This window comes from Loxodonta africana, chromosome 15, assembly GCF_030014295.1.
Source record: "Loxodonta africana isolate mLoxAfr1 chromosome 15, mLoxAfr1.hap2, whole genome shotgun sequence".
In the NCBI taxonomy this organism is placed as follows: domain Eukaryota; kingdom Metazoa; phylum Chordata; class Mammalia; order Proboscidea; family Elephantidae; genus Loxodonta; species Loxodonta africana.
This window is the reverse complement of record NC_087356.1, coordinates 62,407,155-62,418,909: the sequence shown is the minus strand read 5'-3', so window position 1 is coordinate 62,418,909 and position 11,755 is coordinate 62,407,155. Positions and strand designations below refer to the sequence as shown.

The 11,755-nt window shown below is 38.4% G+C and overlaps 1 protein-coding gene across 1 annotated transcript; it reads left to right on the top strand.

The window, feature by feature from the left end:
- The first annotated feature begins 8,995 nt into the window (after positions 1-8,995).
- On the top strand, positions 8,996-10,294 carry LOC100657883 (olfactory receptor 8A1-like). The gene has a single exon (XM_003422611.3). It carries the CDS (start codon positions 9,251-9,253, stop codon positions 10,178-10,180), a length of 930 nt encoding a protein of 309 aa, XP_003422659.2. The 5' UTR covers positions 8,996-9,250; the 3' UTR covers positions 10,181-10,294.
- Positions 10,295-11,755: the final 1,461 nt, after the last annotated feature.

Genomic DNA, 11,755 nt, shown 5'->3' with positions numbered 1-11,755 from the left:
GGAGAGTTAACACCACTACTACTAAAGGTATTTCAGAACATAGAAAAGGGCTGAATACTCCCAAATTCATTCTATGAAGCCAGCATAATATAACCCTGATACCAAAACCAGGTAAAGACACCACAAAAAAAAGAAAATTACACGCCAGTATCTCTCATGAACTTAGACACAAAAATCCTCAACAAACTTCTAACCAATAGAATTCAACAACACATCTAAAAACATAATTCACCATGACCAAGTGGGATTCATACCAGATATGCAGGGAGGATTTAACAATAGAAAAACAATCAATGTTATCCATCACATAAATAAAACAAAATACAAGAAGCACATGATCTTATCAATTGATGTAGAAAAGACATTTGACAAAGTCCACACCAATTCATGATTAAAGCAAAATAAGAATAGAAGGAAAATGTCCCAACATAATAACGGCATTTATACAAAGCCAACAGCCAACATCATCCTAAATAGGGAGAGTGTGAAAGCATTTCCCTTGAGAACGGCAAGACAGTGATGCCGTTTATTGCCACTCCTGTTCAACATTGTGCTTGAGGTCCTAGCCAGAGCAATCAGGCTAAAGCAATACAGGGCATCACATTGGCAAAGAAGAAGTAAAAGTATCTCACTTTGGAGGTGATATGATCTTTACCCAGAAAACTCTGAAGAACCCACAAGAAAACTCCTGGACCTAATTGAAGATTTCAGTAAAGTTTTTATCAGGATACAAGATAAAGAGAAAAATCAGTTGGATTCCTCTGCACCACAAACGGAATGTCAAAGAGAAATCACCAAATCAATGCCTTTTACAACAGCCCCAAGAAGATAAAATACTTAGGGATAAATCTAACCAGACACGTAAGAGACCTATACAAAGAAATTTACAAGATACTGCTGCAAGAAGCCTAAAGAGACCCACGTTAGTGGAAAAACAACTTTCTCATAAATAGGAAGACTCGATATTGTGAAAATGTCTACTCTACCCAAAGTAATCTATAGATACAGTGCAATCCTGATCCAAATTCCTTTGGCATTTTTTGATGAGATGGAGAAATGAATCACCAACTTCATATGGAAACAGAAGAGGCCCCAGATGAGTGGGAGGCTTCATACTACCTGACTTTAGAACCGATTATACTGCCAGAGTAGTCAAAAGAGCCTGGTACTGGGACAACAACAGATACACAGACCAATGGAACAGAACTGAGAATCCAGACATAACTTCATCCACCTATGAGCAGCTGATATTTGACAAAGGCCCAAAGTCTGTTACATGGGGAAAAGATAGCCTTTTTAACAAATGGTGCTGGAATAGCTAGATATCCCACCTGCAAAAAAAAATGAAAGCAGACCCACACCTCACACCATGCACAAAAGCTAACTCAAAATGGATCAAAGACCTAAATATAAAACCTAAAATTATAAAGCTCATAGAAAGAAAAAAAAGGGACGACATTAAGAGCCGTAATACATGGCGTAAACAGTATACAAAACTTTACTAATAATGCACAAGCACCAGAGGAGAAACTAGGTAACTGGGAGCTCTGAAAAACCAAACACTTATGCTCATTCAAAGACTTCACCAAAAGCATAAAAAGACAACATAAGCACTGGAGAAAAAATTTTGGCTATGACAAAATCGAGCAGCATCTAATATCTAAAATCTACAACACACTGCAATACCTCAACAACAAAAAGACAAACAACCTAACTAGAAAATGGGCAGAGGATATGAACAGAAACTTCACACAAAAAGACATTCAGGCAGCTTACAGATACATGAGAAAATGCTCACGATCATTAACCATTACACAACTGCAGGTTAAAACTACAATGAGACACCATCTCACCCCAAAAGGCTGACATTAATCCAAAAACCACAAAATAATAAATGCTGGAGAGGTTGTGGAGAGTCTGGAACACTTATACGCTGCTGGTGGGAATGTAAAATGGTACGACCAACTTGGAAATTGATTTGGCACTTCCTTAAAAAGCTAGAAATAGAAGGACCATGCGATCCAGCAATCCCATTCCTTGGAATATATCCTAGAGAAATAAGAACCCTTACACAAATAGATATATGCACACTCATGTTCACTGTAGCACTGTTTACAATAAAAAGATGGAAACAACCAAAGTGCCCATCAAAGGATGACTAGAAAAACAAATTATGGTATGTTCATACAATGGAATACTACACAACAATAAAGAACAACGATGAATCTGTGAAACATCTCATAACATGGAGGAATCTGGAAGGCATTATGCTGAGTGAAATTAGTCAGCTGAAAAAGGACAAACATTGTATGACAGCACTATTTTAAGAACTCAAGAAAAGGCCCAAACACAGAAGAAAACAGTATTTGACGGTTTCAGGGGTGGGGAGGGAGAGGGGTATTCGCTAATTAGATATTAGACAAGAATTATTTTAGCTGAAGGGAAGGACAATGCACAATAAAGGGGAAGTCAGAACAACTGGACTAAACCAAAAGCTAAGAGGCTTCCAGAAGACAACAAAACACTTTGGGGGACAGAGTAGCAAAGGTAGGTGTCTGGGGATCATGGTTTCAGGGGATATCTAAGTCAATTGACATAACAAGAAAATCTTCTGCATCCCACTTTGGTGAGTGGCATCTGGGGTCCTAAAAGCTAGCAAGCAGCCATCTAAGATGCATCAGGTGGTTTCAACCTGCCTGGACCAAAGGAGAATGAAGAACACCTGAGATGCAAGGAAAATAGAAGCCCAAGAGGCAGAAAGGGCCACATAAACCAGAGACTCCATCAGCCTGAGACCAGAAGAACTAGATGGAGCCCGACCGACACCAGTCACTGCCCTGACAGGGAATACAATGGAGAATCCCCAATAAAGGAGGAGAAAAGTGGGATGCAGACCTCAAATTCCAGTAAAAAGACCATACTTAATGGTCTGACTGAGACTGGAAGGACCCCAGAGGTCATGGCCCCCGGACTCTCTATTATCCCAAAACTGAAACCATTCCTAAAGCCAATTCCTCATAGAATAAACTGGACTATAAGACATAACAGGATACTGGTGAGGCATGTGCTTCCTAGCTCAAGTAGACACATGAGACTATGTGGGCACCTCCTGTCTGGAGGCAAGATAAGAAGGCAGAGGGGGACAGGAGCTGGTTGAATGGACACCGGAAATACAGGGTGGAGAGAAGGAGTGTTTTGTCACATTGCAGGGAAAGTAACTAGGGTCACATAACAATGTGTGTATAAGTTTTTATATGAGAAACCGATTCCAATAGTAAACTTTCACTTAAAGCAAAATAAAAGTTAATAATTTAATTTAAAAAATTTTTAAGATAATAACTGCAATAGATTGAAATACATAAAAAGTTTAAATTACTGAGTTTATAATGACACTGAAGGAAATAACTGTCTACCTTTGGAGGATAACAGGGAAACAAATCATTTATTTCTTAAAATTAGAAAACAAAGAGAAAAATTTTTTAAAAAAAATACTAAGGAAACATGAGCGATTCTTGTATTGGTGTAAGTGTTCTTAGCTGTGGTGGTGGATACATGAACCTACACAGGTGACAAAATCGCATAGAACTAAATACACACACACACAAATGAGTAGAAGTAAAACTGGGAAAATAGGAATGAGATCAATGAATTGCATCAATGTCAGTGTCTTGGCTGTGATATTGCACTATAGCCTTGCAAGATGTTGCCCTCTGGGGAAATTGTGTAAAGGGCATGTGGAATCTCTTTGTATTGTTACAACTGCATGTGAATCTACAACTATCTCAAAATAAGCTTAATTTAAAAATCTTCATTGGCAATATATTATCAGTAATATCTTACTGAATATATTATTGAATAGGAAAATTTCTTTTGAACACACCCCCTTTATGAAAGAAAATATATGAGCGAAGAGTTCTCAAGAGCCTAAGTTCTTATGCTTTCAGCCACCTGTCTCCCAACCTGGTAGGTCTACGGGTGAAGCATCGGGGTGAGAAATGTAACATTCCTTACAAATTTAACATTCTTTTACTGAAACTATACAGTTTGTTTTAATAAAACCTTTAAATTTGTTTGAAAAACACTTTAGAATAAACATTTCAAATCTGGTTGATTGTGCCTAATGATGAATAACTGATGACGATATAGTAGTAACTGATGACGGTGGTGGTCATCACTGATGGTAATGTTGTTGGTAATGACTGATGTGTGGCGGTGGTGATGCTGATGGGGCTGTTGGTGGTAAAGTATTAAAATACTCCCATTAGATGCTAAGCTTTCCAACCTGCAAAATAACTCTCCCAGCTAAAAGGAAAATTATCACACCTGAAAAAACAAAAACAATGATTCACACAGGTGTAAATTAAGATTCTAATTGCTCCCATCGAGAGGAACCCAGTCTCTGCAGTGACTGCTTCCCAGGAGAGGTTCTGCCTGTATTTGTGTAAAAAGATCCCAAGACTCCCAGTCTTGGGGACCCGTTTTTAAAGATTCTATCTGCTCCTTTGAGTAAGCATAGGACTCTGTATGTATGTAAATATGTATGTATTATTCTCTCATTTTCTGATATTTCCTGATTATTGAAAACAAGGATTTCCCTAGAAGTTTCAGGAGACTGTGTTCCATTTTTTGCCAGCACAGGTATTTAATTGCAGTTTTAAAATAATTGTATGAGAACAATATTTTCCCATGAACCTGCTTTTGTGTGTGTGTGTGTGTGTGTGTGTGTGTGTGTGCTTTAGATGAAGGCTTACAGAACAAACTAGCGTCTCATTAAACAATTAGGACACATATTGTTCTGTGACACTGGTTACCAACCTGACAACATGTCAACACTCTCCCTTCTCGACCCTGGGTTCTGTATTACCAGTTTCCTGTCCCTCCTGCCGTCTCACCCTTGCCCTTGGGCTGGTGTGCCCATTTAGTCTTGTTTTGTTTTATGGCCCTGTCTAATCTTCGGCTGAAGGGTGAACCTCAGGAGTTACTTCATTACTAAGCTAAATGGGTCTCCAGGGGCCATACTCTCGAGGCTTCTCCAGTCTGTCAGGCCAGTAATCTGGTTTTTCTTTGTGAGTTAGAATTTTCTTTTACATTTTTCTCAGCTCTCTCTAACACCCTCTGTTGTGATCCCTGTCAGAGCAGTTGGTGGTGGTAGCTGGACACCATCTAGTTGTGCTGGACTCCGTCTGGTGGAGGTTGTGGTAGCTGTGGTCCATTAGACCTTCGGATTAATCTTTCCCTTGTTAAACTCCTCTTTCTAATGCAGTCTGTTTACAAAACATGCTTCCCTTCATCTCTAAATGCTTTTTTTCTGTGTGCTGTGTTCCTATCAGCACCAATCCTGAGCAAAACTAGATTTTCTATGGAATGGCATTCATGTCTGCTCTGCACTGAGTGAATGGTGTTCACTCTGCACTGCTTTGTAAAGCATTTTGACTTCTGGTAATCGTAGATTCAAAGAGCATTTTCCACATTTTTTAGAGTTTCAGGAGACTCAGATTGGGTACAAGGGGATATGTAAGATTTTTTTAAATTTATTGTTATCTGAAAAAATTGTCTTCTCGTTTGTAGTAAAACCAATTGCCACCAAGTCAACTCTGACTCGTGATGAAGGTATGTGTATCAGAGTACAACTGTGCACCATAGGACTTTGAATGGCTGATTTTTCAGAAGCAGTTCACCAAGTCTATCTTCCAATGTGCCTCAGGATGGACATAAACCACCAACCCCTCAGACAGCAACAGAGCATGTTAACCATTTGCATTACCCAGGGACCTCTTTCTCCATTGGAATAACTGGAAATTACTAGTTATTATGATGTTAAATACCCCCCCCCCAATAATTCAACACATAAGACTTATAATACAATCACATGTTCTTGTCTTTACACCAATCCGAAGGATTAAAAGACTTGCTTGCATGTAAGAGGAGGAAATACAGTTACTACTGGAATTATTATTATTAGAGGGATCAAGTGAGGCTATGGATTTTTAAAGTGCTACACAGAAAAATTAGATTACAAAATGTTTTTATTAATGTATGTATACATATATGCATAGAAAAATCTAGAAGGATATTTACTACCAATGTTAGTCTCTGGGTAGTGAGAATACAGTGTTTATATTTTATTGCAAATAAGTCATTTTGGCTTGTTTGTATTTCTAATTTTCTACAATATGCCTATATTTCCTTTGTAATTAAAAAATGCATCAGACAGTAGCAATAAGATCCCTCCTCTGACTACCCCCCAAAATTCAATAACTTCACTAAATAACAAAAATGTGCTACGCAAAGTTATCTCCAGCAAAATAGATTACTGGAGACAAAACAGACTGATGTTCAGAAGTCCTTGGATTTAGACCAGTTCTACCTCTTACTGGTTGTATGACCTTGGGTAACTTAACTTTTAGAGCTTTGGTTTTAAGCATTAAAATATATATATATATATATATATATATATATATATATATATCATCCCTCTCTTTTCATATAACATGCTCATGCTAAGAGATCAAGTATAAGGCATGTTCAACCACTACTTTGCCTCAGAGCTGCAGGCGTGCTGATTTATAAGGCTACCAGCTAGAGGCAAGGGAAGAAGCTCATGAACAGGAGAACAGCTTTACGTTTGAGGTTCAAATCCAAGTCATTTAATGTCTAACACTTCTGTTTTCTCAGTATGAAAATAAGTATTAGAATTCTGCTCTAAATACATTTCTCCCCATACCCAAGAGTTTTGGGAGGAGTTAGTGAGATTGGCTTTTGAAAGAATTGTGTAAATTATAAAGCATTTCACACAGGTTAGTAATAATATGAAGAAGCAATTAAAAATAGTGAGAATTTAAGTTTTTATATTAAGAAATACACCTCAGAGACATGGATATCCATGCCCCCTAGAGAACATGTCTCTCATTTGAGGACTTCACCACCAGTGAGATAATTGTGCCATGGTTTTGATATTACGATCTTAATGTTATAATAACAAAAACATAATAAATAATGGTTGAGCACTTACTATGGACAACACTATGTGGCAATACCCAGGCTGCACCACAGGTCAATTAATTCAATCAGAATTTCTGTGGGTGGGACCCAGACATCAATACTTATTAGATACTTCAGCCAGTGTTGAGAACCACTGTCTTAGGCCCTCAAACCCCAGAAAAACAAAGTACAAATTCCAGCCACTTAGCGACAACTTATATTTTTACACATTCTGAATATTTGAAAAAAATGTTTCTAAATATGCATGCGCCCATGTTATTTTTACAACCACCTTAGGAATTGATATTATTAATTCCTTCATTTTTCAGATGCAGCAGTTGACTTGCCACTCAATGATACAGGAGCAACTGCCATGTTACCCTGACACTGCATAGATTTGAGATAGGTATTCAAATGCTCACATTCAGTGAATATTTGGAAATGGCATAAATGACAGGGAAATTTCATTTCTGCAGCAAAACCCGTCTCCAACTTCAAAATGTGAAATTTACTACTTCTTTCTTCTAGAGTAAAGGCTATCAAACATTAGCTTGCATCAACATCATTTGTAGAGTTTGTTAAAGCACAGATTGTTGGGCTTGGGCCCCACCCCTGGGATGTCTAATTCAGTAGGTCTGGCACAAGGTGTGGGAGTTGGCATTTCTAACAAGCCTCAGGTGATGCCGATGCTGCTTGTCCAGTGACTATGCTTTGAGAACCACTGGTCTAGGATATTTGAAAAACCAAGTGGTAGAAGTTCAAGATCTTGGTCCCTTTTCCTCTTATCTTCATAATCTTTGAACTGCTCAGGTGCTGGTCTTCTTCCCAGTAAACAGCAGAAGTGATGGGCAGGTGCATCAATGAGGAATCTAGAAGTTTATCATCTTGATGAGATCCCATTGATCTATTTTGCCTTTTGTTCCTTGGGAGTTTGGTAGCATATCTAAGAATCCATTGTTGAAGACTAGATCCCACAGCATTACCCCTATATTTTCTTTTAATTGTTTTATGGTTTTAGGTCATACATTTAGGTCTTTGATCCATTTTGCATTAGTTTTTGTATATGATGCGATGTATGGGTCTACTTTCTTTCTTTTGCATGTCAAAATCCAGTTGTCCAAACACCATTTATTAAAGTGACTATTCTTTCCCCATTTGTTGGGTTTGACACACTTGTGGAAGATTAATTGACCACAGATGTGTACACTTATCTCTGGATTCTTGATTCCAATCCATCATCTATCGGTCTATCATATACACGTGCCACACTGTTTTGATTACTGTAGCTTTATACAGGCAGCCCCATGTTACCAGCATCCAACTTACAGACACCTTATACTTGCCCTTTAATGTTATGTAAATTTGCACTCATTTTGAAATGACTGAACCAAATCCTATCTGCAACAAATTCTTCATCATGATCGCCTTCCCTTGCTGCAATGCAGCTTTTAAATCATTAGAAAATCTTGAAGCCTTTTCTTGCACTAAAGTAAGGGTAAATATGAATTGTATGCACCTGTCCGATTTACCTGCACATCGAACTTAAAGACAAACTTATGAACAGATCTCGTTCATAACCTGGGTATTGCCTGTAATATGTTTTGAGATCACGAAGTGTGAGTCCTCCTATTCTATTCTTCTTTTCCAGGATAGCTTTGGCTATTTGGAACCCGTCCCATTTCTATATAACTTTGAGGATTGGCTTTTCCAATTATGCAAAGAAGGCTATTGGAATTTTGATGATTATTGTCTTGAATTTCTGTATGGCATTACGTAATATTGACATCTTCACAATATTAATTCTTCCGAACCATGCCACGACATGGATGAACCTTGAAAACATTAGGCTGAGTGAAATAAGCCAATCACAAAACAACAAGTATTAAATGAGCTCACTTGGAAAATATACCTAGAATAGGCAAATGTATAGAGATCAGAGTTTAGTAGTAGTAACCTGAGACAGAAGACAGACAGAAAAGCCGAAGCATTATTTAAACACACTGAGTTTCTGGTTGTGGTGATGAAAAATTTGGTAATGATATTGGTGTTCGTTGCACAACATGATTGATGTAATAATTCTCACTGAACTGTATGCATGAAAAATGTTTAATTGGCCAATGTAGTGTTATCTGCATTTGTCCAACAATCATAGAAACAGCCCAGGATCTCCAAGCTTGAGACAAATGCCCAAACCAGCTTCATCAAGGAGAATTACAACCTTTCACAGGGCTTTTCTCTCCCAGCCCCACAGGCTTCCAGCCCCAGGAGAATGCCTGCAGAAAATCACTCTACTGTGACAGAATTCATTCTAGGAGGATTAACAAATCGGCCAGAGCTCCAGCTCCCTCTCTTCTTCCTCTTTCTAGGGATCTACATGGTCACCTTGGTGGGGAACTTGGGCATGATCACGCTCATTTGTCTGAATTCCCAGCTTCACATCCCTATGTACTATTTCCTCAGCAATTTGTCATTGGTAGATATGTGCTACTCCTCTGTCATTACTCCTAAAATGCTGGTGAACTTTGTGTCAGAGAAGAACAGCATATCTTGTGCAGGGTGCATGTCACAGCTCTACTTTTTCCTTGTTTTTGTCGTTGCCGAGGCTTACATGCTGACAGTGATGGCCTATGACCGCTATGTTGCCATCTGCAGCCCTTTGCTTTATAACATCATTATGTCACATCAAATCTGCTCCATGCTAGTGGCTGTGGTCTACATCATGGGGCTCATTGGCTCAACGATACAGACAGGCCTCGTGTTAAAACTGTCCTATTGTGAGAGCCTCATCAGTCATTACTTCTGTGATATCCTCCCCCTCATGAAGCTCTCCTGCTTTAACACCTATGACATTGAGCTGACAGTTTTCTTTTTGGCTGGATTCAACATCACAGTCACCAGTTCAACAGTCCTTGTCTCCTATGCCTTCATCCTCTCCAGCATCCTCCACATCAGGAGCACAGAGGGCAGGTCCAAAGCCTTCAGCACCTGCAGTTCCCACCTTACAGTAGTGGGAATCTTCTATGGATCTACTGCATTCATGTATCTAAAACCTTCCAGAGCCAGTTCCTTAGCCCAGGAGAATGTGGCCTCTGTGTTCTACACCACAGTGATCCCCATGTTGAACCCCCTTATTTATAGTCTGAGGAACAAGGAGGTGAAGGATGCCATGCAGAAAACACTGAGAAGAAAACTGTCTTAATGCAAATGTTATCACTCTTTCTCAATTTTAAGAGTAAGTTGTTACGAACACCATGGACGAGGTACACCAACCCCCTACATGGTTGGTGAATGTCTTCCCTCATTCTCCTCTCTTCTTCCCCACCCTCTCTCATGACTTACTATTTGCAACCAGCTATTTTCAAGTTCATATTTTCTTTTATTTGCAATCTATTCTCTCTATTCTGAGCCCTTTGTTAAATATTTACTAACTTATTTGTAATTTAAGCTCAGTTTTAGACTTTAAGCATTGAGTTTGAGAGTCATTCATTGTTTAATACCTTCTATACATAAAATGTAAACCCTGGTGGCATAGTGGGTAATTGCTACGGCCGCTAACCAAAGGGTCGGCAGTTCGAATCTGCCAGGCGCTCCTTGGAAACTCTATGGGGCAGTTCTACTTTGTCCTATAGGGTCGTTATGAGTCGGAATCGACTCAATGCCACTAAGTTTTGACACAGAAAATATTATTACCACCTTGCAGCAATGGAATTGTTCTATGGATCTGCTGCATTCATGTACTTAAAACCATCCAAGGTCAGTTCACTGGCTCAGAAGAATGTGGCTTCCACGTGCTACATCACAGCGATCCCCATGCTAAACTGGAAATTGACAGTCTAAATAACAAGGAGGTGAAGGCCACCATGCAGAAAACACAAAGAAGAAGACTGTTTGCAAGTGGCGTTATTCTGTCTCAAGTTGAAAACTGAGATATAAATATAGGCAGAAAGTCCTGTAAAGATTTACACACACATTGATTGAGAGCAAATGTTTCTCAACATGACTGATTAAGTGCATCCACTCATCGTTTCTCTTCCCTTTTTACTTTCATGTATTTCATGTTTGACTCTGTTTCAGCCTTGCTAATTTCTAGTTTTTTTTTCCACCTAGGATAAGCTTTCTCTCTCTCTGACCCTCTGATGAACATTACCTATCATCATTAAAAAATCAAATAAATCTAAAATTTTCATCAATGACTTTAAGAGAGACATTTGATTTAATTTGCTGTATAGAGAACATATTCCCCAAGCCAATTCTCATAATTTGCCATTTGGTAAATACAAGACAAATGGAGACGAAATTGAAAGTCACCAAGGAATAACACAAAATATCTTCCTCTACTAGGTTTCTCCCTTCTCTTCTTTCTCTTTCTCTCTAATTTTACTTTTACTCTCTATTTATTCCTACCCCAAGATCTTCTAAATGGTTCCTTAATTTGATTGCTGCCACCACCACCAAAATCATACCACCAAATATTAATGAATCCTAGGAAGTCTTCTAAATGTTTTACTAAATTTTCTCATTTTCTCAAATGAGAAAACTTTGATTTAGAGAGGCAAAGTAATTTCGCACGCTTACATAGCCGGTAAACTTCCAACACTGGGATTCAAACTCATAACTCATTATCCTCGTTCTCTTGGCTGATATTGTGTTTGTAATTATAATTTTCCATTTTCAATTATCTTTTGAAATTTTGTAATGAAATTTTGAAATTAGCTTTTGAAATTTTGAAATTCATTCCAGATGACCAAGGAGATTTTAGGCACTGCTGTAGTCT